This window comes from Trachinotus anak, unplaced genomic scaffold (assembly GCF_046630095.1).
Source record: "Trachinotus anak isolate AG129_WGS33_773 ecotype Australia unplaced genomic scaffold, CSIRO_AGI_Tana_v1 ptg000019l, whole genome shotgun sequence".
Classification (NCBI taxonomy): Eukaryota; Metazoa; Chordata; class Actinopteri; order Carangiformes; family Carangidae; genus Trachinotus; species Trachinotus anak.
The window spans coordinates 8781193-8804380 of NW_027273870.1; the positions used below are offsets into that span (position 1 = coordinate 8781193).

A 23188-nucleotide genomic window follows, 5' to 3' on the forward strand; every position below is an offset into this window, starting at 1 on the left:
ACAGCCGCACCTGAGCAGCTGAGCAGGGCGGAGTCACTGCAGCTCTGTCCAATGAGAAATATGCTTTCTAACCAAAGGCGTTTTCACACCTGGAAGGAATACAGGTAAAATTAGACAGACCTAGCCTACCATAGCCGTAACTTGGGGGTAATTTAACTTTTAAAGTTTAAACATGCATGTCGCTTGTTGTTTACGTTTGTGTTGAACAACCATTTGTTCATTAAGAGCCTCTGACATTCACTAAGATAATGTACAGAGAATGTTAACGTTAGCTGAGATTAGCTGACGCGTTACCGTTAGCTCAGTTAGCTCTGCATGCTGGCAAAGTTAGCACCGGTTGAATAAAGTTCGCTGGTGGAGGGAATTACCGGCTGTATGTTTGTCACCCTACACTGGAAAATGCATGTTTTTTACTGTCAATTCCTGAGAGTTAGGAAAACTTTTTCTTGCCGTGATTTGCTGTTCAAAAGTGCATCCACCCTTGCTCAAATCATAGTCCCGCCCCCCGTTTTCCACATCTTTGGAATGTCGGTCTGTAACTATGGCAACGACTGTATATACAGACTTTCATATCCTGTCATTGGTTGTCAGAGCTGTCACTCAGCAGCGAACCGTTGTGCGGACAAATTGACAAAAGTTAGATTGAGAAATCACAAATAAAAGTAACCAACAGTAGCCTGTTCCACAGGTGTCAAAACTTTGTCGTGTAAGTTTGACCGTCTAACGTTGCTGAGACAGTGAAAAGAAGTTTCGCTGGGAGCAGAGTACATGTATCGATTTGTCTTTAACCAGCGTGCAGCGGGAAAAAGCAAAAAACGACAACATCTGGCTAAAATAGGTCTGAGTTGTAAAGCAGGGGCAGCTAAGTAAAAGGTGGATGCAGGTTTTTTTTTTTATGTGCCGAGAAAGAGGTTTGGTCTGGCGGGTTCATTCAGGAGAATTTTTAAAATGACTTACTTATCGGTGTCCGACGGTGATGCTGCTCGGGCAGTTTCCATAGTTTTGTAGCTAGGGTCAGTTAGGTAAACTCAGGGACGATGGGTAAACAAAAGAAAAAGGCTGCACCATCTGGCGGAGTAGCCTTAAGAGGAGGAGGAGGAGGAGGAGGAGAGGGAGGGAGGGAGGGAGGGAGGGAAGTGTGTTTAGAGTGGGCAGCGGAGGGGGTGTACAGAGGGGGAGACTTCAAACTGTTGAAAAAATACAAAAAGATATATTGGAAAGAGTTTTAACTAACTTCGTATAGGTCAAATTATCCGTTATCCCAGTGGTGTCAAGATCCCTGAAGTAAACCATAGCTAACAGTGCTGACCCTGACGCAAGGCAGCAGGGAGCAGCCCCACCAGGCACCTCAAAGTCATACAGCTGCCTTTCATGCCAGTCAGCTAAACTAACCCACAGTACTGAAGCGAGACATCTGCATGTCTAATTTTTTTTCAGTGTGTACGCACCTATCTTTGATGTGCAGAGTGTTGTTGGTGTAGCTTAAACTTCTATATTTCACATTCAAACTAGAAAGACCAGTTACAGCGGCACCTGTTGATTTATTGTGTTTTTTTGTTGTCTTTTTGTTTTAAAAGGTGATTTGAATTTTGCAATATAGAGTAATTGTGATAATGGCTATAAAATATTGAACAACATTGGACAACAACATTGTTGGGACATAATATAGGTACACTGCACAAAACACCCCAGAATCTGGAGATGTAGTTGCCCAGATATGATCCAGATTCTTGCAAGAATATAAAAGGGATATCTCTTGATTCTTTGGCTCAGTGGTTGCCTCTCCAGCTTTATGTGATTATGTGTATGATTGTGTCAGTTTGTCCTGTGATGATATGTAAAGTGCTGTTGTGTAAGTCATACAGACGACATGATAAACCCCAACAAGTTAAACCAGAAGAAGTGTTTTTGTACAGTTGCTTAATACCTGTGCTATCATGATTTAAGTTCAGTACCTAATGAACCATATGGCAGCTGCTTAGTAATCCTGTTAATACCTTTTAATCATGAACTGTCCATCTTAATGGGAGCTGTAAAACGAGGAGCTGTTTTCATACTGTGTGGTCCATAAAAGAGAATAGCAGCCTGGCTGAGAAAAGGAAATTGCACAAAATGTGATAATTTGATCATGTAAAAGATTAGTTCGAGTTGCAGTTAAAGGTCTCATACCTGGCTTCACATATACAACAGACCTTTAAACAAGCATATGTTGATAAAGTGTGGGTTCTCTCTCAGTGGTTTCTGCCCAGCTCAGCTTCATTTGTTGCCTGTCTGCTTAATATGAGCTGGCTGGTCAGCTTGTTCTTTCTGGCAGAGAGGAAGACGAGGCCGAGCGTGGCAGAACATTTTAATGGTTGTAACCTCACCGGCTGATTGTGTTAGAGACACATAGTGAATCCTCTGTGTGCTGGGCAGCTGCGTTTGTAATATCATTATCTGGAAACACATAAAACACCCTCTACTGGTTTGCCATCATACTCGTAGAGGAAGGAAGGAAATCATGTGATTAAATCACAAAACATAACACAAGTTTAACATCTTTAAATAATTTATTCATTTTGACAACAGAACATACTCAGTGATTTATCTTTTTAAAATACTAAAATTGACTGAAATACACGCTCTCTTTTTATAGGCAATTGTTAAAAAAAAAAAAAAAAGCTGTGGAGGATCTGAGGACTGAAAAAACAAAGTGAGTCAACACTTTGTTCTTCCATTATCCCCTTTTGAGAATTACTGGATAAATCACAATTGGGGCAAGTCATCACCAAACTGTATTTTATAAAAGGGAAATAGAGGTATTCTTTTAAAGCCAATGCTGATTGAAAGGGCAGTTGAGATTATGGCACAGACCACAATTCATCAGACCAAAGACAGTGACTATATTAACCTGTGAGTCCTTTCATTCTTTAAGTGGAAGAAAAATAAAGCCTTAAAGGGAAGCATGTTAAATCAGTCAAACACGACCTTTGTCCATGACCTACACGCCCATCTCCCAAAACCTCAAAAGATTCCTGGGTAATCGCATTACCCCCTGCAGGGATCACCTCTCAGTCATTTGCTCCTCTTATGCCTGTGGAAAATACTAAAGGACAAGCTGAAGAGAATTTTTCATGCACTTTTAAATAATTTCCTTACACATAAGTTGTGTAGAGAAAAATAAGTTATCTGTCATCCTCCTTTTCTCACCACACAAAATCAAATGACTTTAAAGAGACTGTTGGACTTCTGAAAAAACAAGACTCATTTAATCTGCTTGAGAGAGGCCTCACATTGGAATTTCAATAACAGCTGCAAAGGACAAGTCATTTATTGTGTGAATACATTATTTTAACATGATCAAAGGAAACCAGTCACATTGCCTTTAAAGGTTGAAAAGTGGTAACATATTTTAGCATACAAATCGCTGTGATGTTTCTACCTTTACGCACTGCAGGACTCATTGCATATCAAGAAAGCGTCTAACATCAACATGAGGACAACTTCAAGTTTTTAAGTGCTAGGTGTATTTAATATTCTGCACAAAGACAATGAATGATGAAATATTTACCAATCTTAAACTGAGACAAAATATTTAAAGCTGAACAAAAACAGAAAAACCCCCGTCGTCACGTGGCATCACTTCGCTACACTTCCTCTTCTGTTTGATTTGTCAAAGCTGCTGTTGGTCGCTAAGGTTACACGGCTCCCTTTGGATTGTGTTGCATTTCTTCCACACAACAGTCATGGCAACCGTAACCCACGGAAATACAGTATTAAGGATTATGCAAGAAAATAGCAGTAATGCTAAGCATGCTTTCAAGCTTTCAGTGTACAGGACATACATATATTCAGTCTTTCTAAGGCAAGTGTATGTACAGAGAAACAACGCCCAGCACACTCCCAGGCAACTCAAGGTCAGGTCTTCAATGAAACACAAAGCTTGTAGCTTTCGGCATTCTGTGGTCTGCTGATTCACCAATTTTTCCCATTTTCTGATCATGTACATGTGTGTTAAGACAGACAGAAAAGAAAATGGCATCACATTATGTATCTATTTAAGATTTCTCATCTTTACACAGCTCATGCACCATGGCTTCCATACTACTTTACAATTATTTTTTACAAGATACAAAGGTAACTCCATTTAAAGTGGACTGTAAATTACTTCCAGTCTTATTACAATAGTCACATCTTACATCCTGAGAATTGAAAGAAAAATAAAAATATACCAGAAATTAATAAGTGAAATCAATCAGGTGCACTACAGAGCATACAGGATTTGAATGTATTCAAAACAAGAAAAGGACTAGACAGATATAATCAATATCATAAAATCATAAGAGGAAATGCTTTCCCCTGCTACTGGTTAAAAAAATTATATCACTACAATTTTGGTATTTTTGTCTTTTAGGTGTAGATTTATGGGCCCTCAAAACAGTTAAAACTACATAGACAGACCCAGCAGAAAGTGAGATGTTTTTTTATGTACTGCTCAGTATGTACCTGTCTGGTTCTGTGTCCTCTGCCTATAACATCCAGAATACACCACTGGACAGATGCAGGACTTGTAACTTGTTGAAATGGGTGCAAACAAGTTGCCCTTTCTGCAGTGCAACACCCATCTCCTGCTTCTCACCATGAAAAGAAATTACTATGCTATTAGTGATCATTCTTACACATAACATTTAACTACTGTGTCAGAATGACCACAAGTAACATAAATATTATTGACAACATTAAGCAGGAATTGCTGACCCTTTGTGTCAGCCCATTGTCAGTGTCCTAACCAGACCTTTAACACTCTTTAACAAAAATGCACTGAAAATAGATGCAACTTTTAAATATCGTAAATATTTTCTATATTTTTTTAAATCTATTTTACTTTACTGACATCACAATACTCAAGCAAGTCCTCACATGAAAATAAACAAATCCAATTTTGTGTTGATTAATCTTATCTTTATATTTTTTGTCATTAAATCAAGGTGCTGGGTGGGAGGAAGTGTTCAAGGTGCTGTCATTTGTCTTGAGGAATGGTCTGTGGGGATTGGGGGGTGGGGCAGGGGCTGTGGTTGTAGGCAGAGCCACAGTTTAACGTTTTTTTTTTTTTTCAGCCAGTGTCCGTCATATAGGTGTTTCCCATTCTGAGACTGCCCTTTTACATTTAACGTACACCCTAAAACTCTCCTCGGTTCCTTTAATGCTCAGAACTGAATTATTTACGGTTACTGCAGTAGTTCTTAATTCAGATCAGTGAAAAGGAGTACAAAGGTGGGAAAAGTTCTTCCCCACCACCTCAACTCAAGGAGGAGGTATACATGGCGATCTAATTTCACGCCCTACCACATTTCTCACCCTAATCCACCCATGCTTCATTCCCCCGGCCCCCCTCTCTGTGCCTCTATGTCCATCTCAGTCTGTTGCCCTCAGAGTGAAGTATCCTGGTGGATCGACTGCAGACAGCCTAGCAGCTGGTAATAAGGGCTGCCTGGTGAGGCCACAGTCTCAAAGACAGACTGGAAAGCCCTGCGGTCCAGCTCCTCGTCAATCTGGTGCCGGTAAAAATCCATGGCCACCAGGCAGAACAGGTTGACATCCACCACTTCGCTGGAGCCCATTCGGCTGATCACATGTGGCAGTCTGGTAAAGAGAAGGGGGGGGGGGTTAAGGACAACAGACCATACCTCGTGGTGAGCAGTGACATTTTGTATTACATTTACACCTCTATGCTAGTAAATACAACAACCCAAGCATTATCCCGCTGATGAGATCTACTGTATGTTATACAAGGATACAAGGCTGAGATCCACTGGGAGGTGGAAGCAGAGACAAAGAAGCAGGAGAGGCTCCACATTGCCATGGCCACTGGTGTCCTCTGAGTGAAGTTGGACAAGGACAGCAGCACCCAGTCTCGCACCATTGACGACTGGCCTGTGGCATGGAGTGTCTGGAAAACCTGGGGATGGGTGCGGAGTAGAGGGAGGGTTGGGAAAGGCGAGTGCTTAGACAAAGACAAACAGATTGAGAATATTACCTACAAATCTATTTCGTAGTCTGGCAACAATAAAGGTGAGAGTGGAAATCACTTCAGGTACAATGTACAGCACAAGACTTGCAAGTGCTCACTGGGCTGCTGTTGGCCTTTGATTTTATTTTTCCATATTGGCTGATGTTGTGGAAAGTATTGAATTTCTGCTAAATTACCACCCATTTCTAAATCAATTTGAGACAAGAAATGGACCATGCAGAAACAGATTTTCAGTACACGTTTCCCAAAAATTAGATCTAAACAGGACTCAGCCAGCAAGATCTGCATGAGTTATACAAAGCCAAACTCTACAATTACTAACATGTATTTGTCTACAGATAATGTGTAACAGTGAAAGCCTCCTTGAATCATACTGCTTCATGTGTCCCACTACAAATTTTACTATGGTTGTGTTAAATCCCTGGACAACAAATGGAACCCAGTTTCTTTGCTATAGCTTGATGTTGTCTTGACAACCTATTGTCTGATTAGACAACAAAAGGGTAGGCTTGTGTAGTCAAAACAAATGTAACAACTTTACTGACACTGGACTTCATTGAAATTCTCTGTAATGCTTCTTGCAAGAAGCAGATGACCAGTAATAGGGGAAAATCAAAGTTTTGAAAAATGCAGCTTTTCTGTGGTCAAAGAATTTGACAAAAATAAATCAAGAATAATCAGATCCAATTTTCACTTGGGAGCCTAATGTACAAAATATTTAAACAAGTTCTCATGTCCAGCTACTGACCTTGTAGACAACAGTGGCCATGAATTGTGGGTATGGTTGCTGATTGGACAGGAACTCTCCAATGACCTTGTTCATGACGTCCTGTGGCGGGAAGAAGTCGTCCAGAAACTGGGGCAGAATCCTGGACACCACCCGAGCCTCGCTGGGTAAACCCTTCCTGATCCTGCCCACAGGAAACCCCAGAGGAGCAAGTGATGATGGGAAACAAAATATGTGAAATTGCATTTTATAATTAAAACTGCAGCTTCTTTTGGACTCTACAAACACATAGGTCAAAAAATGAAAGGTGAAAGAAGAAAGCTGCAAAACAAGAGTATCACATGTATGGTTTGGTATTTTTCAGGTAAAATTTCCTGCAATTTATGTACAATGAGTGTGTACCTGTCAAAGAGCACAGAGACCCTCTCCATGGCAACAATGATCGACTCGCTGTCAGGGGCCTGTGGGTCAGAGTGGGTGGGGCGACTGGCAGGGCTGGCTTTCTCCTTGCCTGAGGAGAAACCAACATGACCCGCCGTGACGCCCACTGCCTCCGCTACGGCAGAGCCAGAGTCAACCTGACCTCTAACCCCTGTCGCGTCTGAACCCGACGCAAGCACCGCTGAGAGGACGAGAGGGGGGGGTTGGAACCGGTTGAACCAATGGGGGGGAGAGGTTAGAGGTGAAGTAGGGACACTGATATCACATCATTCAGATCAGAATTTAGTTGACCTCAAACTGAAAATTGGTGATTTTCAGGGAGCCACAGTCAAATCACATTAAGTAGGTTTTCTATAAATGACTGGTGTTTAAAGTATTAGAGCCCTTTTTCAATGCCATGTTTCCTGACTACATTACATACTAGATTAGCCACTCCGGTGACCTTAATGTGCTTCAGCTTGCATTGCTGTACAGCACATAAATAGGGAGGCGGTAGGCAGAAACTTATAAGTCGATCTGCATTTGCAAGAGTCCCCAGTTTACTCAAAGAATTTGCTGGCTAGCTCTTGGCAACAAACTAGTGTTATTTAGCCCGTCAGCATAAAGAGAACAACATGCTAAGATTAGTAGGGGCCGACGTAGGGGTTAGAGGTAGGGTATATATCTACAATACATGCAGGAAGCAAGCAGGTTTAATGCCATTATAGGTCAAAGGAAATGGTTGAAGCTCTGAAAAGGTCTGTTATGCTATAAAGAGAGATAATGAATGTTAATCACTAGTATTTGCCATGATGTGGTACAGACTGAATACATGTAGGTGTTATCAGTATCGCTGGCAGTGGGTGTAAAGAGAGCAGATATGCAAATGTGACAAAATGGTACAAGCAAGCATACATTTCCTACTAAAAGCCTGTATCCCCCCTCACCACATGTACTACTGAAATGTAGTCACATTCAAAAGCTAATTAAAAAGTAAAATGATTAATCTAGGAAGGACACATTAATTTCATGTTCATGAGGAACTTTGTTATAGTCCCACTTCATGCTCTAGAGACAAACTAAAGACAGTTATGATTTGTTAACACGCATAATACAATTAGATTTGACAGTTATTGTTTAATCTGCTGATCAATTACTCTTTGAATGAACCAACTGAACATTGGTCTGTAAAACTACTGCAGATGCCAAAAAACATCCATCACAAATTCCCAGAGCTTAAGACTGCATCTTAAAATATCTTGGTTTGTCTCAGTTTACCTTCATAGAGGACTTAAAAAAAACAAAAAAAAAACAAAACTGAAAATCACCACATTTGAGGAGTGAAATGTAACTTTTGCTATTTTTACTTCTTTAATTAAACAATTGATTGTCAAAACAGTTGAGGTTTGAGCTCCTGAATGTACTGTCAGATGCATGCAAGAGGGGCATGTACATGAGGGTGTAAGCCAGTGAGTTAGTATTACAGTGGGTTTGGTAGCAGATTAAATGCATTACTACTTTACACATTCATTTTGAGCCGTTGCCAAGGTTTTACAAGCTCCCAGAGTCTGAAAGATGAGATTTCTTTCTAATCTTGGTCGTGCAAGTTAAACATATCTTTCAGGACCTTGGGAGACCACTACATTTTACATGCCGTTAGGAAGGAAGGGGTCAAGTATGAGAGCACAGGGAGAGACAAAGCTTTAGTGTGGCACAGCAATAGCTCAACTTGAACGGCTGCAAGTTTAACTAATGTCAGTGCTGCATCAGCCTCAGTGAGGAGAAGGCATGCTAAACCAGTCTACTACTACTACTACTACTACTACTACTACTACTACTACTACTACTACTACTACTACTACTACTACTACTACTACTGTCCATGCAGGTTAATTAGCCAGCTAGCTCGTTGTCAGGGTGAGTATACAGCAGACTAAGAGCGTCACAACAGCAGTAATAAAAGCACCAGTCCTACTACAGTTCATTCTTGTAATTTAGCCAGCATGAAGGCTACGTCATGTTAGCACCTTGCTTACCAGTGTACATGCAGGTGAGCATGAGGCCGAGCGCAGCCATGGCTCTGTGCGGTGACGGCATGTTGACCCGGTCCACGCTGAGTTTGACCAGCGCTTCTCCATCCACACGTGACAACTGCTCCGACAGCAGGAGGCGCTCCAAACCACGCAGCACGCAGTGATAGATGACAGAGGGAGTGGAGTCCTCGCTGGCAGACACCATCACACCGCACAACTAGAAGACAGGGACAGAGGGGAAGGCAAGAGCAGGACGGAGGAAGGCAGACATTTATTTTCATAATACATTTCTACTTTCATTCTATAGGGTAATGTGTGATACACAGATTGTTTTTGCCTCTTCACTTTACCTGTATAACTCCAGCCATAAACTCAGCTCCTACATCGAGAGGGTAGTTCTCCATCATGTAGAAGGCCACTGCGCACATCACCAACACATGTTGCTGGTTATGCAAGTTCACACAGCTGCAGAATAGAGACAGGTGACATACAGAGTGAGCTGGACAAAATTTAGATTAAACAGCCAAGACCAGTAAGTATTTACTTAAAATGTGAAGGGCACCACCTAGTGGGCAAGAGTTACACTGCACTGTCCTTTCCTCCACCTCATTAAGCTAGATTTTAAAAAAAAAGTGATTCAAAGATCCACTTAGATTGCAGGGAGGGGTCACATACTGACATTTAACATATTGGCTCCCTGAGGCTCTTTCATCATCAATCCAGCTCATTAGATGATGAAATGAAGCTAGTGACTGCATTTGTTTATGAGATGGGAGAATGAGAGCGGTACTCACTGAGCGATGGCCTTGAGGTTGGACAGGAGGTATTCAGAGACGGTGGGGATGAGCTGTTTGGCTGTGTCATCCAGCAAGTCACACTCCAACACATACAGCACTCCATGCAGTGCCCCCATGCGGCTTGGCAAGTGGGTGCTGCGCAGGGTTGTCTCCAACAGGCGACACACAGGCTCAGCTATTGCTTTGTCCTGGAAATAAGCAATCAGGTGACTTATATTTCAAAATATCAGACTACAGGTTCATGTTACACTTTGTATTAATCAACACACATCCTACCATCGTGTCATGTCTAAAACCCACACACTGCCTTGCTCACCATGCCCAACACAGCAGCAGCCTTGCAGATGGCAGGCACCAGGTACTGATTGAGGATCTCATCCTCTGGCGGGTGGAGCTTCTGCAGTTCCATCAGGGTGGAGAACATCATGTCAAACTGGTTCCTCTCCGTGAACAAGTCCGACACTGCCAGCAGCTACAGAGAATGACAAGAGGGAGCAGAGGGTGGGGAGAGGCTGAGAAGAAGTTGGGTTCACATAAATATTCTTAGTTCATATGAGGTGCTTTAAGTATTTTAATTAGAAAGTTCAATCACTGCTGATCAGCTAGCCTGCAGGCAGGTCTCTCATCCTGTAGATAGTCTGCAACTGCACCATCTTAGACAGAAGCTGGTGACGGTAGTTCTTGTTCTGCTCAGGTGGAGAGCTGCTACATGTGCTGCGACATAAACCACAACGAGGCTTTTGAGCAGAACAAGGACTGTCGTCTCCAGCTGCAGTTAGCAGGCTAGATTTTTAACAGTTAACATGTAAATATTGCACTTTTTAATGTTGGATCTCTACTTTTTCTGAAGAGTAGATCATATGCCAAAGTAAGGTCATCCATGACATAAGTACGGGATAAGGTTCCCATTAGATCTTGATCTCGTTTCTATTGAATCCCCTCAGTATTTACACATTATTTTTAATTTATTATTTTCACACAATCTGCTGAGCCAGCAGGTATACAAGTGTGTGGACAAGTGTGTATGGACTTGGATGAACAGACATACTGAGCGTGTGCGCAGTAACTCACCGATCGCACCACTTCACTTATGAGGATGGTTGGAGTCCTCCTGTTACTTGGGGAGCCAGGGATGAGCCACTGGCTGTAGAGCTCCAGAAGAAACTGAGAACATGAGTGAATGTCCACACCTGCACGGTGCTTCCTGAAAGCACAGAGGACAAAAGGTGGGTCATGGTGTGCATGCTTATTTCAGAGCATGTGCATTGAGACTAGAATATGTACATGAATGTGTCTGTTATTTATCTGACCTTGAATTTATAGGAGATATCGGTGGGGAAGTGGGTGCTGGAGTGTCTGCCTCATCTTCTTCATCCTCACCCCATTCTTCCTCCCTCAAAGGAGTGATGTTGTTACCCAACCACACTGAGTGGATGGAGACCTGGAGAGAGACATACCAAGTATAATACACATTTAACGTTAGCTATAGATATTAAGAAGCAACTTAATCCAACACATTGTTCAAGCTTCCTTTTATCTACAACTTCTTTCCTCATACTCCTCTTACCTGTCCCAGTTTGTAATCCATGTTGCCAATCTCCCTCTCTGTGTTGATCTGAAGCAGCAGCTTCTCATGGCTGATCAGCGTACCTGCTGAGACAAAATCAAACAACAAATTTATTCAGTTTTAACAAATTCCACCAGTGCTGGTGTCAGTGCATGAGTGTGAATGTAGGTTGTCTGTTACCTGCAGAGGCTGCTGACAGTGAGGGCACAGGGTCCCAGGCATGGTATGGGTGATGTGTATGGACATTGTCTCGCTTTGACACGAGAGCCTGAATCTCTCTCTCCACCTCACCCCTGATCACTGCAAGTTTCCTCCCAAACCTGGGCACACACACAAAAAAAAAAATCTAAATATTGCCACAGGTTTATTTTAGGCTGCTACAGAGTCAACAGATAATAAGTTGCATAGCTACCGTGTTTCCAGGGCTTTGAGGCTCTTGTTGCGGGGCTGCTGTTCCAGACAGCTGACTGCAGGGTTGCCTGCAGCAGGCAGGGTCATGGCGCTCAGCACCAGGCTGGTGATGGCCTGCACTGCTAACACATTCAACTGGGTACGCTCCAAGTCCTCCTAGAGACAAGACAAGAGGTTTAAAAAAATAAAAATAAAATTAAATTAAAAAATTGACTGCTAGGAAAGACATGCAAGACCAGGAATGGGGATTGAGAACTGGTTCCAAATTGTTCAATCTGGTGGAATTGAATGCCTCTGGCAAAGCAATGGAGTGACACTGACTATTGATTAAATATTGAATTCAAAATACTAATTAGCTGGGCATACTTGGCAATTAGAGTATTCAGAATCTGAACAGAGTATTCAGTCAAGCCATAGTGTAAAAATTGTTTTATATTATTTTATATTTTAAAATGTATAAAAAGGGGAAAAAAATTATAATCAAGCTGCAGCCATAGCATATGAGGACTGTACTAATTACCAGGTAGCAGAGCTAAAGCTCAGTGTTATTTCTAAGTTTTCTACAATTTCTTAGTTAATGGTAATATTCACATATCCCGATATCAAATCTTATCAATTTCCATCCCTGTGCAGGAGATAAAGAGACAGGGACCAAATGATTAATCTTTTTCCACAACTTATGGCTGTGTTTCACAGGTCTCAGGACATACAGTGCATGTGTATGATGTAAATAAATAAATGCTTGCACTTGTTATGTATGTGCATAAGTAGGAGAGGTGGTTCCTGTTTGAGTCTAACCAACCAGCAGCAGGTATATGAGGGAGAATTGTTCTGTTTGCATGTATACCTCCTGCTGCGTCTCCTCCTCCTGGTCCATAGTGATGGGTTGAGTGACCAGCACCCCCAGCAGAGTGGCCCAGGTCTCCTCAAACTGAGTCCTGCTACTCCAGCCTAAATGTATTACAGCCATAGTCCATGCAGATGCAAGAATATCAAAAAGTCACATAAAGATCACATAAAGAACAAAATCTGGCATTCATGAAGTAAATGTGGCATCAACGTAATATGAAAATTAGGAAACTGTTTCTGTACCCAGTGTGTTGATGCGATAGAGAAACTCTCTGAAGACATCCTTTTCCTGCAGGAAGTCCACAGGGATCTCAGGTAACGTTGTGCCAAAATCTCCACCTGTCTGAGGGGACCAGCCCAGTTTCCAAACCTACACACACACACACACACACACACACACACACACACACACACACACACACACACACACACACACACACACACACACACACACCATTTAAACAAATACCAATATAATCTTGCATCTGAATTGTAAACACAATTAATTTCTTTCACTGACCAGTGGAGGTACTCGGGTGTAGCTGTTGACCAGAGGCAGTCGGGATAGACTGATGACAATGTTGCGCAACGTTGGTGTGAGAAAAGCGGGGAATACACTGTTTCTATGATGACCCAGGGCGAGGATGCTCTGCAGGCCTTCCACCAGCTCCGCCATGATCTCACATGCTCGCCACTCAAACATGTCTGCAACAGAGGGAATTTTCCCTTAAAGCTTTCACCAGAGATGTACTCACAACACCAAAAATGCATTAAGTGAAATTGTAGCACAAAGCACCAAATTACTAGAATTACATTTAACAACCCTGAAGTTTTACTGAACTTCTAAGTGAATGCTCACGTTTGGCATGTGCTGAGTCCACTTGGTCTCCTTCAGCATCTCTTTCTGCCTTCGTCTTTCTCTTCTCTGGATGCAGCAGCTGGTCACCAGGACTCACAGCCACTTGGAAGTAAAGACAAAAATTTTAATCATTAATGAACTTACACAAATTTCAAGTCTCAAGGCAGTCATGGCATGTGAGAGTAACAAATCATGGGGAATGTACAAACATTTGCTGTGGTTACCTGCAACAATAATGAGGTGTAGGCAGTAGATGAGGGAGCAGGTGTGTGTGGTGTACTCTGCGGTGGAGAGCTTGTTCCAGACGCACGGCTGCTGCAGGGCCAGACACAGGCAGGACAGAGCCCACTGCAGGTCCACACTAAGGGGCAACTGATTCTGGAGCAGACGCCACACCAACACCTGAAACACACACACACACACACACACACACACACACACACACACACACACACACACACACACACACACACACACACACACACACACACACACACGTAGAAGAAGACCATGGTAAATAATGCAAAGACTGTGTGCAAAGCAATCATACACGACTATATTACCAGTTTGGTACAGCTTAAGATTTCTATTCTCAAATACATTAAGTTGATCAAAAAGCAAGAATCAGGTTGCTCTCTCATCCGGAGCTCTCAGCAGCCTGATTAACAAACAGCATGTTTGGGGCATGGTCTTTACCTCAGTGGCAGTGCAGGTGAAAGTGGTGATGAGGTGCTCCTTGTCAGAGGGAATATGTAGTGAAGAGGGCAGTTGGCTCACACTCAGCAGGTACTGGGACAGAGCTCTGCACAGTGACAGAACCCTGGGATAGAAACCCGGCTCATCTAAAACGGTAAGTGGAAAATCTTACAAGAAGCCTAAAGTTTATGGGCCTTAGGAGTGACAAAACGTGTATATGAGTCAGACTGACAGTAATAAAAATTAAAAACTACAGAGCTCTGATTTATGTGTTTTCATCCACCATTTTTTTCGGACTCATACTGCTGTTCCTTTCTCACCATACACATCAGCCAGTTGGTTCCAATAGGGCTGGGGTTGAGAGGGCGGCAGGAAGGACTGGTGTGGGGCAGGAAGTGACCCCGTAACCCCTGCTAGTTGCTCTAGAGTCACCTGCAAGGCTGTCTCCAACAAGAGTGAACCCTGACCCCTTGCCAAGCGCTGCACCCCCATACTCAGGCACGGACACAGCAGACTCAGGTTGAAATCCTGGAAAAAGACAAGAGCCAAATTTTGATTTTTTAATGTTAGATACAATGAAATAATTTAATATATTCCAGTTTTATCTGAGCACTGCAGCAAAAATCATTCCATATTAAATCAACGCTAACAGAGTGCAGATAAACCAAATACAACTGAATTAATAATCTAATTGTTCTCTAATTGGTGCTCTTTTGGGTCAAAAAAGTTTGACTGGGCAATGATGTACATGTGTGTAGGCTGTATTTCTATCTATATCACCTTGCAACTCATGATACTGAAGAGATCTGCAGGAGGTAGTTTGGTGAGCAGTTCTGTCGTCTCCAAGAGGGAAACATCTCCACGAACACAGCACTGAGACTTCACCAGAGCCACGTACCACTCCTACAAACAAAATAAAAAATGCTTATTAATCTCTTATGTAGAATTTCATGTTATTCCTTTTTTGAGATTGAGCAAAATGTTTTTCAGATTATTCTGTGACTGTGAGATTTTCCAGGCTTGACTGTCCAGACCTGAGTCTCCAATCCCTCACCTTATCTGCAATGACCAATTCAGGAGCAGGGGGTGGATCCCCATCCAATGGGTGTGATGTCACAGGAGGGGTGGGGCTGCAAGTGTCAGCAACAGTGGCTCTGAACCTGTCCAGCAGGGAGTAGAACCTCTGATGCCTGTGACAGAGAGAGACGACATTTATTTTTTCCCTCCAACTGGACAGAGATGAAAAGGCTTTGAAGATTCTGAATAGAAACGATTTATGTGTGAATTATCCAGGAAAAACTGACAACAAACAAAAGGTATACTTTTGATCTGGTCTGAGCAGCCAGGAAATCCAGCACATAACCCCTACTGATCAAGTCAGTTCAAACAGGACTTGTCACAGGTAAGACTAATGCTACAAGCTATAGTGTATTGCTCAAAATGTCTGCAGTACATGAGAGTATTACCTCTGAGCCAGCCCACTGGTCTGGAGGTATTCCTGGATTCTGTCCAGTTCCTCCACAGGGAGCTGGGCTATGCTGTTCTATAAGGTGTAAGGATAAATGCAATCAAGTATATGATCAATAAACAACATAAAAGTACAGTACATTTGATATGACATCCATTCCTAAGGGAGTTTCTATTCAAGCTTCACAGAGAGAGATGCAAAGTTTGCATTTGTGTACATTTATCTACTTGTATTCATGAGTCTTATGAGAGCTCTACATATTTGTGTTTGACACAAATTCTGGTGCAAGAAAAACTACGGTTAACTGTACCTGTAGTGTCTCAGCCAGCAGCATCTCTACCCTGCGACATGCCAGTGTGTCCACCATGCGAGCCAGAACCCTGAAAGGTGTACCGAGCAGCTTGTCCACGTACAGCATCAGCAGGGATCCAGACTGACTCAGGTGGATTCCCTCCAAACACTGCAGAGTCTTCTTCAACATGGTGGGCTGCATGAGGAGGAAGACAATGAGATAGAAGGTGGGCAGGCAGAAAGTGAGGATAGGAGGCAGGGAGGGCAGTAAGTAATAAGTAGAAAATAGTTGTCAACAAATATTTCACAAATGTTAAACAGGTTGGTCAAGAGATTAAATAGTGTAAAGGCAAACTAGACAAAAAGAGAATAAAGTAGAATAATCAAAACATAACTAATCCAGTAATGAACTGATAAAACGGGTTATATCTCACAGTAGTGAGGTTGTCACAGCGGGACTGGATGGCCTGGATGAAGAGGCCACTGGCAGCTGAATTGCGGTGCACAGCGCTGATGAAGTCCTGCACTGGGGGCTCATGGGAAAGGTTGATGAGATCACGCACATGGTTGACAATCAGCCATGTCAGATGCTCTGAGTCATGGAGGTTCTGACACTAAAAATGTGAGGGGGAAAAAAAAACAAAAAAAAAAAAACTTTTGCTTTGACACAAAAAACAAAAAAACAAAAAACACTTTACAAAACTGTTACACAGAGGATTCAGTGTTATGCTATGGGCACTGCAGTATGGTAGATGCTTATTGCCCTGGTATTATGAGTTCTGGCCGTGCAAGTCTATTAGAGTCTATAAAGGACTATTTTCTCACTCAGTAAAATGGTGTTAACTACTGTTTCAAATGTCATTCTAAACATATTAAAACATTTGTCACTAGTGTTTCCAGATTGGAATAATTTATCTTTGTGTATTTATGCTTCACTCCAGAAGTATCAACATTTTGTGTGTGTGTCGCATCTTTGTTAGGAGTCTCACCACATAGTCACAGAAGAGGATAAGGGCTCCCCTGCGTACAATCTCTCTGTTGACCATTGCTAACCGTGACTCCGGCTTGTCCTCTTCACCTTCCCCTGAAGAGTGAGGGCTCAGCAGCTTCGTGCATGAGAGGCTGTGTCTCCTGACAGAAGGAAAAGAGAGAAGGACAGAGCCAGGATTGATGAACAGAGGATAGAATGATGTGTTTTTGCACAATTTCTTGTGTTACAATTAAATCATGAGAAACACCTGAAGCAACCCAAGAGTCCTTAACCAAAGGAAGTATTTTCCTTGTCCATGTGAGGAGAGTTTCCTCGTTTCCTGTCTAATGTGGCCCTCTGAATCCCTTTGAAAATTAAAATGACGTCCCTCGCACTGATCTTACCTGGGCGTCTGGTGAACCTCAGCCCACCAGGAGTAGTTGGTGTAGTTGATGATGAGGAGGACCTGGCACCAGAGGAGCACCAGGGAGGGGTGGGTGGTGATGAGGCACTGCACCATGCTGTTCAGACCCTCTAAGGGGTAGAAGAGGCTGGCCTCAGTGCCAGTCTGTCCACTGCCACTCTCACCTTTAAGGAGACGGCTGGCTGCACCTGTGATCCTGCGAAACATTCCTGAAGGAAAAAGAAAAGGGAAAGAATTTTCATATTGTTAAAAAAACAAAAAAAACAAAACAAACAAAAAAAAAAAAAAAAAAAAACATCTTACATTTCATTGTATAGCTTAATATCTGCTGTATAAATGAGCCATACTTGGTAAAATGACATATGCTCACCACTTTTGAAGACATGTATGAGACACATGAGTAGTGTACCGAGCTGCTGGCAATAGAAGGTGTGTTGTTGCTCTGTAATGTCCACTTTCACCTCTCGGGAAGAAATATCATCCAGCAACACTCCTACCAGCTGGAGGAGGAACCTGAAGAAAGGGAGGGAGGTGGAACGAGACATTAAGTGAAAGGGAAAAAGGAAGGTCATAATATGCTAAAGTGCAAAGTGGTGGCTGCAAAAAAAATAAAAGCATGTAGGAGTAAAACACTCACAAACCTGGCAAACGTTTCCTCAGGTGGGGCTTTTTGTGCCTCACCATTAGTTTCCTGGTTACAGAGTGTGTCAGCAGCAGGCAGGTCACTGGGGGAGGGGCTCTGCTGATGGAGGCGACGGATTGTGTGGCAGGAGAGGAGATGTGGGGAGAGCGAGAGCTCGTGGACCCTGGACAGGACAATGTCCTCAGTGGACTGGGAGATGAGTACCCTGAGCACTGCAAGGATACCGGACACCCACAGCTGGACGGTAGCTACTGATGCCTGGAGGAGCACAGGTTTGAGTTCAAGTCAGACACTTAAATCACAATCACTCAACAAAAAGCAGGCAAGGTGTTCAGGTACATCAGATACGCAAAAGAAAAGTCAGCCCATGTGTTTATGCATGTTCAGGTATCAGAGGAAAGTCTCACCATGGTGGCTGGGATGGTGAACATGCTCTTGAGCAGCATGTCTACAGGCCTGAGAGAAGAGGGCGCTACAGTCTCAAAAAGAGTGTTCAACACTCCCAGTGCCTCAGGAGAGTCCAGATGCATCTGTGAGGACACAACATACAAATATGTTCAAGTTATCAGACCATTTCATTACATACACTGTATGTATGACTACTATTTATCACAGTACTAACATCTGTATTACTCTGCATGCATTTTCCTACCTGCTGCTTGGCAATCATGGGAAGTATGACATCAGCAATCTGTCTGGACAATCTCTTCCACTTGTCCTCGTTCTCTTTGTGACACTGCTGCAGCACAAGGATGAACATCTCCAACACCTAAAAACAGACAAGAAAGGCACATGTAAGGCAAGAGACAAGAATACTACAACAATAACCCGCTATGCCTCTTTGCATCTGCATACCTGATGATACTGTACAAGTCTGAGCAACATGGAGACGACCACTTCTTTCTGTGTATCCAGCTCTTTGCCTGCATCTGCTTTGTTTGAGCCCCTCAAGACAAACAGGTCATGAACTATTGGCTGCAAGGCTGGGATGGCTGTCGAGGAAAGTAAGTACATCCTTATCAGTTATTAAAGAGTCGTCATCCCAGAGAGGACATTAAGGGCTACATAAAAACATTCTTAGTAATACATAAAAATGATTGTATGCGGTGCAAATTGCTTGTGTTCCTCTCACCATGTGTGACAGCTTTCCTGCCACTTGCCATGATACCGTCACACAGCTGGATGATTTTGGGAATGCTGATTATCTGCTTGGAGTGGTAGCGCTCATAGGACAACAGCACCAGGAAGAAAAAGATGTTTGGAATGATGGCCTCCGAATCTCTGTCCAAAAAGTATATCAGGTGTCATTTCAGTTCACAGGATGGAGCCAACATGCAGTAATCAGAAGGAAACTATAATCAATTATGTAACCAACATGGCCTGAGAGACATATGGATTTCTGGAATTGCCACGATACTACGTAGATGTTTTACAGGATTCAGTGGTGAAAACTTACCTGAACTGTCCCACTTCAATGTACTCAAACTGTTTCAGGACAAAGCCGATAAACACCTGAAACACAAAAAATATTTTCCTGAATGAGTTAAGTTCCACAAGTGAAAAAATGAAAATGAATCCAAGCAAAAGCATAAAGGTGAGTTTAACCTGATCTGAGTCCAGCAGGCAATAGTTGACTCTGAGCTGCACAAGCTGGGCTAGCAGGTCCAGAACTTGTCTCTGGAGGGCCACAGAGGTGCTGGTCGTGTACTGCTTCAACGCTTTGATCACCAGCGGCTCAAACAGTCGAATGTGGTTGTGAATGGCATTCTGGGAGGAAAAAGAGAGTAAAGCAGCTTTTAGAACAGCAGCACCTCACTCAGCAACATTTGATGGCTTGACCTATGCCACTTTAGCTGCTCACAGGCACAAATTAAGGTTGAAAAATTAGCAGGACCATGTAAGTGTACCTTGTCTCCTCTGTGGCGTGTTGCGTTTGCAATATTGGACCTCAGCTGATTGGATGCTTTTTGCATTACATCAAACCACCTAGAAGTGGAGAAAGAAGGAAAGATCTGTCATGTCCTACATATTCATATAAAATCTCCTGCAAACAAGTTTCAAACGTCTGTTTTTATGTATAATCAGTGCGCTGCTACAACTCACCCAGAGGCGTCCTGCTCCTGTTCAGCCTGCACCATGTTGCGGAGACTTGCGTCAGCAAGAGCCTGGGTGAAGTGTGTGTACGGCGCCATGAAGCAGTAGTGGTACAGGCCTGGTCGCAGGCTGGACGAGCCAAGACGCAGAGCCTTGCCCTGGGAACGGCTGGGTCCACTCAGGACACCCTCATACTGGGAGGCCAGGTTGGTGCCAAACAGGGTCTTCAACAGCTAAAGAAAGTGACGTCTTAAGTTACCAGAGAAAATGCACCATATCTAACTTGGACTCCATGAAAACTTCATGAAATAAGGTCTAAAACAGAGCATATTATCAAGTCAGTGCCTCTTGTAATCAATTAACTTCAAAGTTTTCTTTTACAACATGTTTTTTTAATATGGTTTTGAATAGGAAGTCCCTTCGTGAGGACTAACTCTGTAGGAGGAATAACTGGAGGGCCTCTAATCTATTGTTTCTGAATTTTTTTGACTGAGATTTGTTCTTTTATGAAAAAGAAATTCTTCCTATTTCTGTTTGAGGAACCTTTCTTTCATAAGAATTTAAAGAGAATCATGTCATTGTTAATGCCTTGAACACAGACTATCCAGCTTCTCAAACAATTAATCTGTTGTGTCTAAAAGGACAGGCAAGACCACATCCAGCTAGTGTATTACTACGTGTGACTCTGTATATATGGATGTATGGAACCATCGCACAGGGAAACCAATGCCTTTACAGGCCCTGTCGGCAGGAACCAGCCTCACTCTGTGTGGAGTCGCACCAGTTGCAGCACACTGCTCAGTGCTGGAACCATAAAGACTACCACACACAGTAAATACAATACAAACATCTATAATTAGACAAACATGTCTTACTGACCTGTTGTACACAGACTGTAGCCATGGTCGGTTCTCGGGAGAAGCAGGACTTGAGGTAGCCCAAAATTTCCTCCACGCACTGACAGAAAATAAAACACATTATATTCTATTGATTCCACTAAACATTAGTGTAGAGTGTTTGCTCATTGGTTTGTATTAATGAAATTAAGTAACTCCCTTTGCTCCCATTCATCAACCAGTCCAATCACCAAAAAACCACCTTGTTCCAGTTCCAGTATTATCAACACTGTGAAAACATCCAATAGAGTTGATCATATCATCTTCACCTTGCTGATGTCGTGTAGTGTGGCCAGCTCCAGCAGCTGAGACAGAACATCTAAAGTGGAACGAAGGAAACCTCCAAACTTCTCCTGGCTATTGTGGAGATCCAGTGTCACCTGAGAGAAAAATATACACACCAGCTCTCTTTAGGCTACAAAAAGCACTTTTCTGTTATGTGACGACATGGTTTAACAACAGATGAATGTCCTGACCTTGTAGTTGGCATGTGTAGCTTTGAGGACATCGTAGAGCTTGAGGTAGGGCGGCAGGTGATAGAAGCTACCAATAGTTGTTGATTTGTTTAGGGCTGCTGACCCTGTGCTGTCTGCTGGCCTGCCTGTGTAGAAGAAAAAAAAATTTAGAAAAGACCTGTCCGATAAATCTAGCACTTATGGCTTTAACCTTTTAAATCGAGCTATTCATTAAAGGGGTATGCAAGGGTGTCTACCTAATGTATCAAGACACAGCTGCCAAGTGTGATTTCTTATTATAATTTCTTCAAGAACACATTGTATCTCTATATAAAGTAATTGTTTACAGAGATGCAAGAGTGATAATAAATAACAGTTGCACACCTGCTCACAAAAAGCACAGTGACAACTTATTAAATATTCACTGACACAGATGATCTGTTCCTGCATTAGCGGATGGTGAGGTGCATATGTACCTGTGTTGACCTCATTACTTTTCTTCGGGCTCATGGGGGCAGCACTGGGCTCAGCAGTCTCCTTCTCCTTCCCTTTCCTGCGGATGGGACTCAGGGAGGGTGTGTTGCTCAGGGAGGGGAGGGTGGCCTAAAAAGGGTAAACAAACTGAACTCAATATATATTGGTTTGACAATGAGCCATCAAACCAAATACCAATCTCTCCTCTCAGTATTACCTTAACTGCTGGTCCTGGGGGTGTGTCATCCAGCACATGGGCACAGATGTTGAGGACCTTGAGTAAGTGGGAGAAGAGCTGCTCCACTATGGCCACCAGGGAGCGCTCTGACAGCGCTGCCCAAGGTTCCTCCATCTTGTTTGGACCTCCACTGGTGTTTGTGCTCCCACTGCTGCCTTCCTCATCTCCAGCCCATGGGTTGCGCATGCATTTAGGAGCCACAGCTGCAAACGTGATTATGAGACAGGTTAACCAATGATGGGTTACTGATTTTCCCTGAGAGCAGAGGAGAGGTAATTTGCTTGTAAATACAGTATAATTACAAGCTACATGAACAACATAGTGAAACTTATAAGCACAGTACCCACCGGCAAGTAGATTGCCAGAAAGCAAAAGTGCATCCTGATGTGCAGAAAGATCCAGTGGAAACCAGGCAGAGGAGAGTAAGGAGAGGACCATGTTGGCCATCCCCACTGTCAGAGTCCTCCGCTCAGTGTCTGGTGCAGATGAGGAGGTGGTTAAAGAGCCTGAGGCACTGCTGGGCTGGGACACACTGGAGGAAGAAAGGACAGTAAGGGTGTGTATATAGAAGTATAACTGAAATGTAGAGAAAGCGTATGTGTTGTGTGGCATATTATGCAACAAGAATGTCATTAAATGTAATGGACAAGAATGAATTCATGAAGGAGAGATGGTACACAAACCTGAGGGTCCTGCCCCTGCTGCGGTTGAGACTAGAGCGGGAAGAAAAGCTGCTACTGGAGCTAATATAGCCACAGTGCCAGCCTGTGCTCCAAGTGCACACTGGAAAATTTGAAGCCAAGAGGCACAGGGCCTCACAGCAGCCAAACTGCAGAGACACAGGTAGGGTATTTAAACAAGTTAGG

At 43.0% G+C, this 23188-nt stretch overlaps 2 protein-coding genes, 1 long non-coding RNA gene and 1 other non-coding gene across 16 annotated transcripts in view; 1 reads left to right on the top strand and 3 right to left on the bottom strand.

Annotated features, from left to right (window-relative positions):
• Positions 1–1099, bottom strand: part of rgs12b (regulator of G protein signaling 12b) — a 42527-nt gene extending 41428 nt beyond the window's left edge. Inside the window, exons 1-2 of one of the 8 annotated variants that reach the window (XM_071503906.1) lie at positions 958–1065; positions 11–89 (exon numbers count right to left, since the gene is read on the bottom strand). The gene's annotated coding sequence lies outside the window, so the exon portion shown is untranslated. Of the gene's footprint in view, positions 1–10; positions 90–294; positions 929–957 lie in introns of those variants that run through there. The other 7 variants (XM_071503910.1, XM_071503909.1, XM_071503902.1 and 4 more) reach the window with 7 other exon arrangements.
• LOC139636151 (uncharacterized) lies at positions 32–5913 on the top strand. Its single transcript, XR_011694347.1, has 3 exons — positions 32–104; positions 5399–5672; positions 5773–5913. It is a non-coding gene; the product is annotated as an uncharacterized lncRNA (long non-coding RNA).
• htt (huntingtin) overlaps positions 3227–23188 on the bottom strand; it is a 34809-nt gene continuing 14847 nt past the window's right edge. For 2 of the 6 annotated variants that reach the window (XM_071503899.1, XM_071503897.1), the window contains 44 exons: positions 23006–23151; positions 22670–22854; positions 22302–22525; positions 22087–22213; positions 21632–21756; positions 21425–21535; positions 21139–21216; positions 20269–20492; positions 20073–20151; positions 19771–19932; positions 19622–19677; positions 19298–19446; positions 19021–19157; positions 18818–18934; positions 18573–18695; positions 18164–18423; positions 17893–18035; positions 17503–17731; positions 17118–17259; positions 16563–16742; positions 16148–16324; positions 15836–15912; positions 15424–15559; positions 15150–15272; positions 14690–14897; positions 14370–14515; positions 13898–14075; positions 13674–13775; positions 13335–13519; positions 13058–13184; positions 12813–12916; positions 11967–12121; positions 11735–11874; positions 11555–11637; positions 11298–11428; positions 11059–11191; positions 10304–10459; positions 9985–10175; positions 9541–9655; positions 9194–9407; positions 7140–7359; positions 6759–6921; positions 5778–5938; positions 3227–5622 (listed from right to left, as the gene is read on the bottom strand). In XM_071503899.1, coding sequence (XP_071360000.1) covers positions 5409–5622; positions 5778–5938; positions 6759–6921; positions 7140–7359; positions 9194–9407; positions 9541–9655; positions 9985–10175; positions 10304–10459; positions 11059–11191; positions 11298–11428; positions 11555–11637; positions 11735–11874; positions 11967–12121; positions 12813–12916; positions 13058–13184; positions 13335–13519; positions 13674–13775; positions 13898–14075; positions 14370–14515; positions 14690–14897; positions 15150–15272; positions 15424–15559; positions 15836–15912; positions 16148–16324; positions 16563–16742; positions 17118–17259; positions 17503–17731; positions 17893–18035; positions 18164–18423; positions 18573–18695; positions 18818–18934; positions 19021–19157; positions 19298–19446; positions 19622–19677; positions 19771–19932; positions 20073–20151; positions 20269–20492; positions 21139–21216; positions 21425–21535; positions 21632–21756; positions 22087–22213; positions 22302–22525; positions 22670–22854; positions 23006–23151 — 6636 coding nt within the window. In that variant the 3' untranslated portion in view covers positions 3227–5408. Of the gene's footprint in view, positions 5623–5777; positions 5939–6758; positions 6922–7139; positions 7360–9193; positions 9408–9540; positions 9656–9984; positions 10176–10303; positions 10460–11058; positions 11192–11297; positions 11429–11554; positions 11641–11734; positions 11875–11966; positions 12122–12812; positions 12917–13057; positions 13185–13334; positions 13520–13673; positions 13776–13897; positions 14076–14369; positions 14516–14689; positions 14898–15149; positions 15273–15423; positions 15560–15835; positions 15913–16147; positions 16325–16562; positions 16743–17117; positions 17260–17502; positions 17732–17892; positions 18036–18163; positions 18424–18572; positions 18696–18817; positions 18935–19020; positions 19158–19297; positions 19447–19621; positions 19678–19770; positions 19933–20072; positions 20152–20268; positions 20493–21138; positions 21217–21424; positions 21536–21631; positions 21757–22086; positions 22214–22301; positions 22526–22669; positions 22855–23005; positions 23152–23188 lie in introns of all 6 variants that reach the window. The other 4 variants (XM_071503898.1, XM_071503896.1, XM_071503901.1 and 1 more) reach the window with 3 other exon arrangements.
• Positions 20956–21085, bottom strand: LOC139637189 (small Cajal body-specific RNA 14). The gene has a single exon (XR_011694565.1). It is a non-coding gene; the product is annotated as a small Cajal body-specific RNA 14 (non-coding RNA).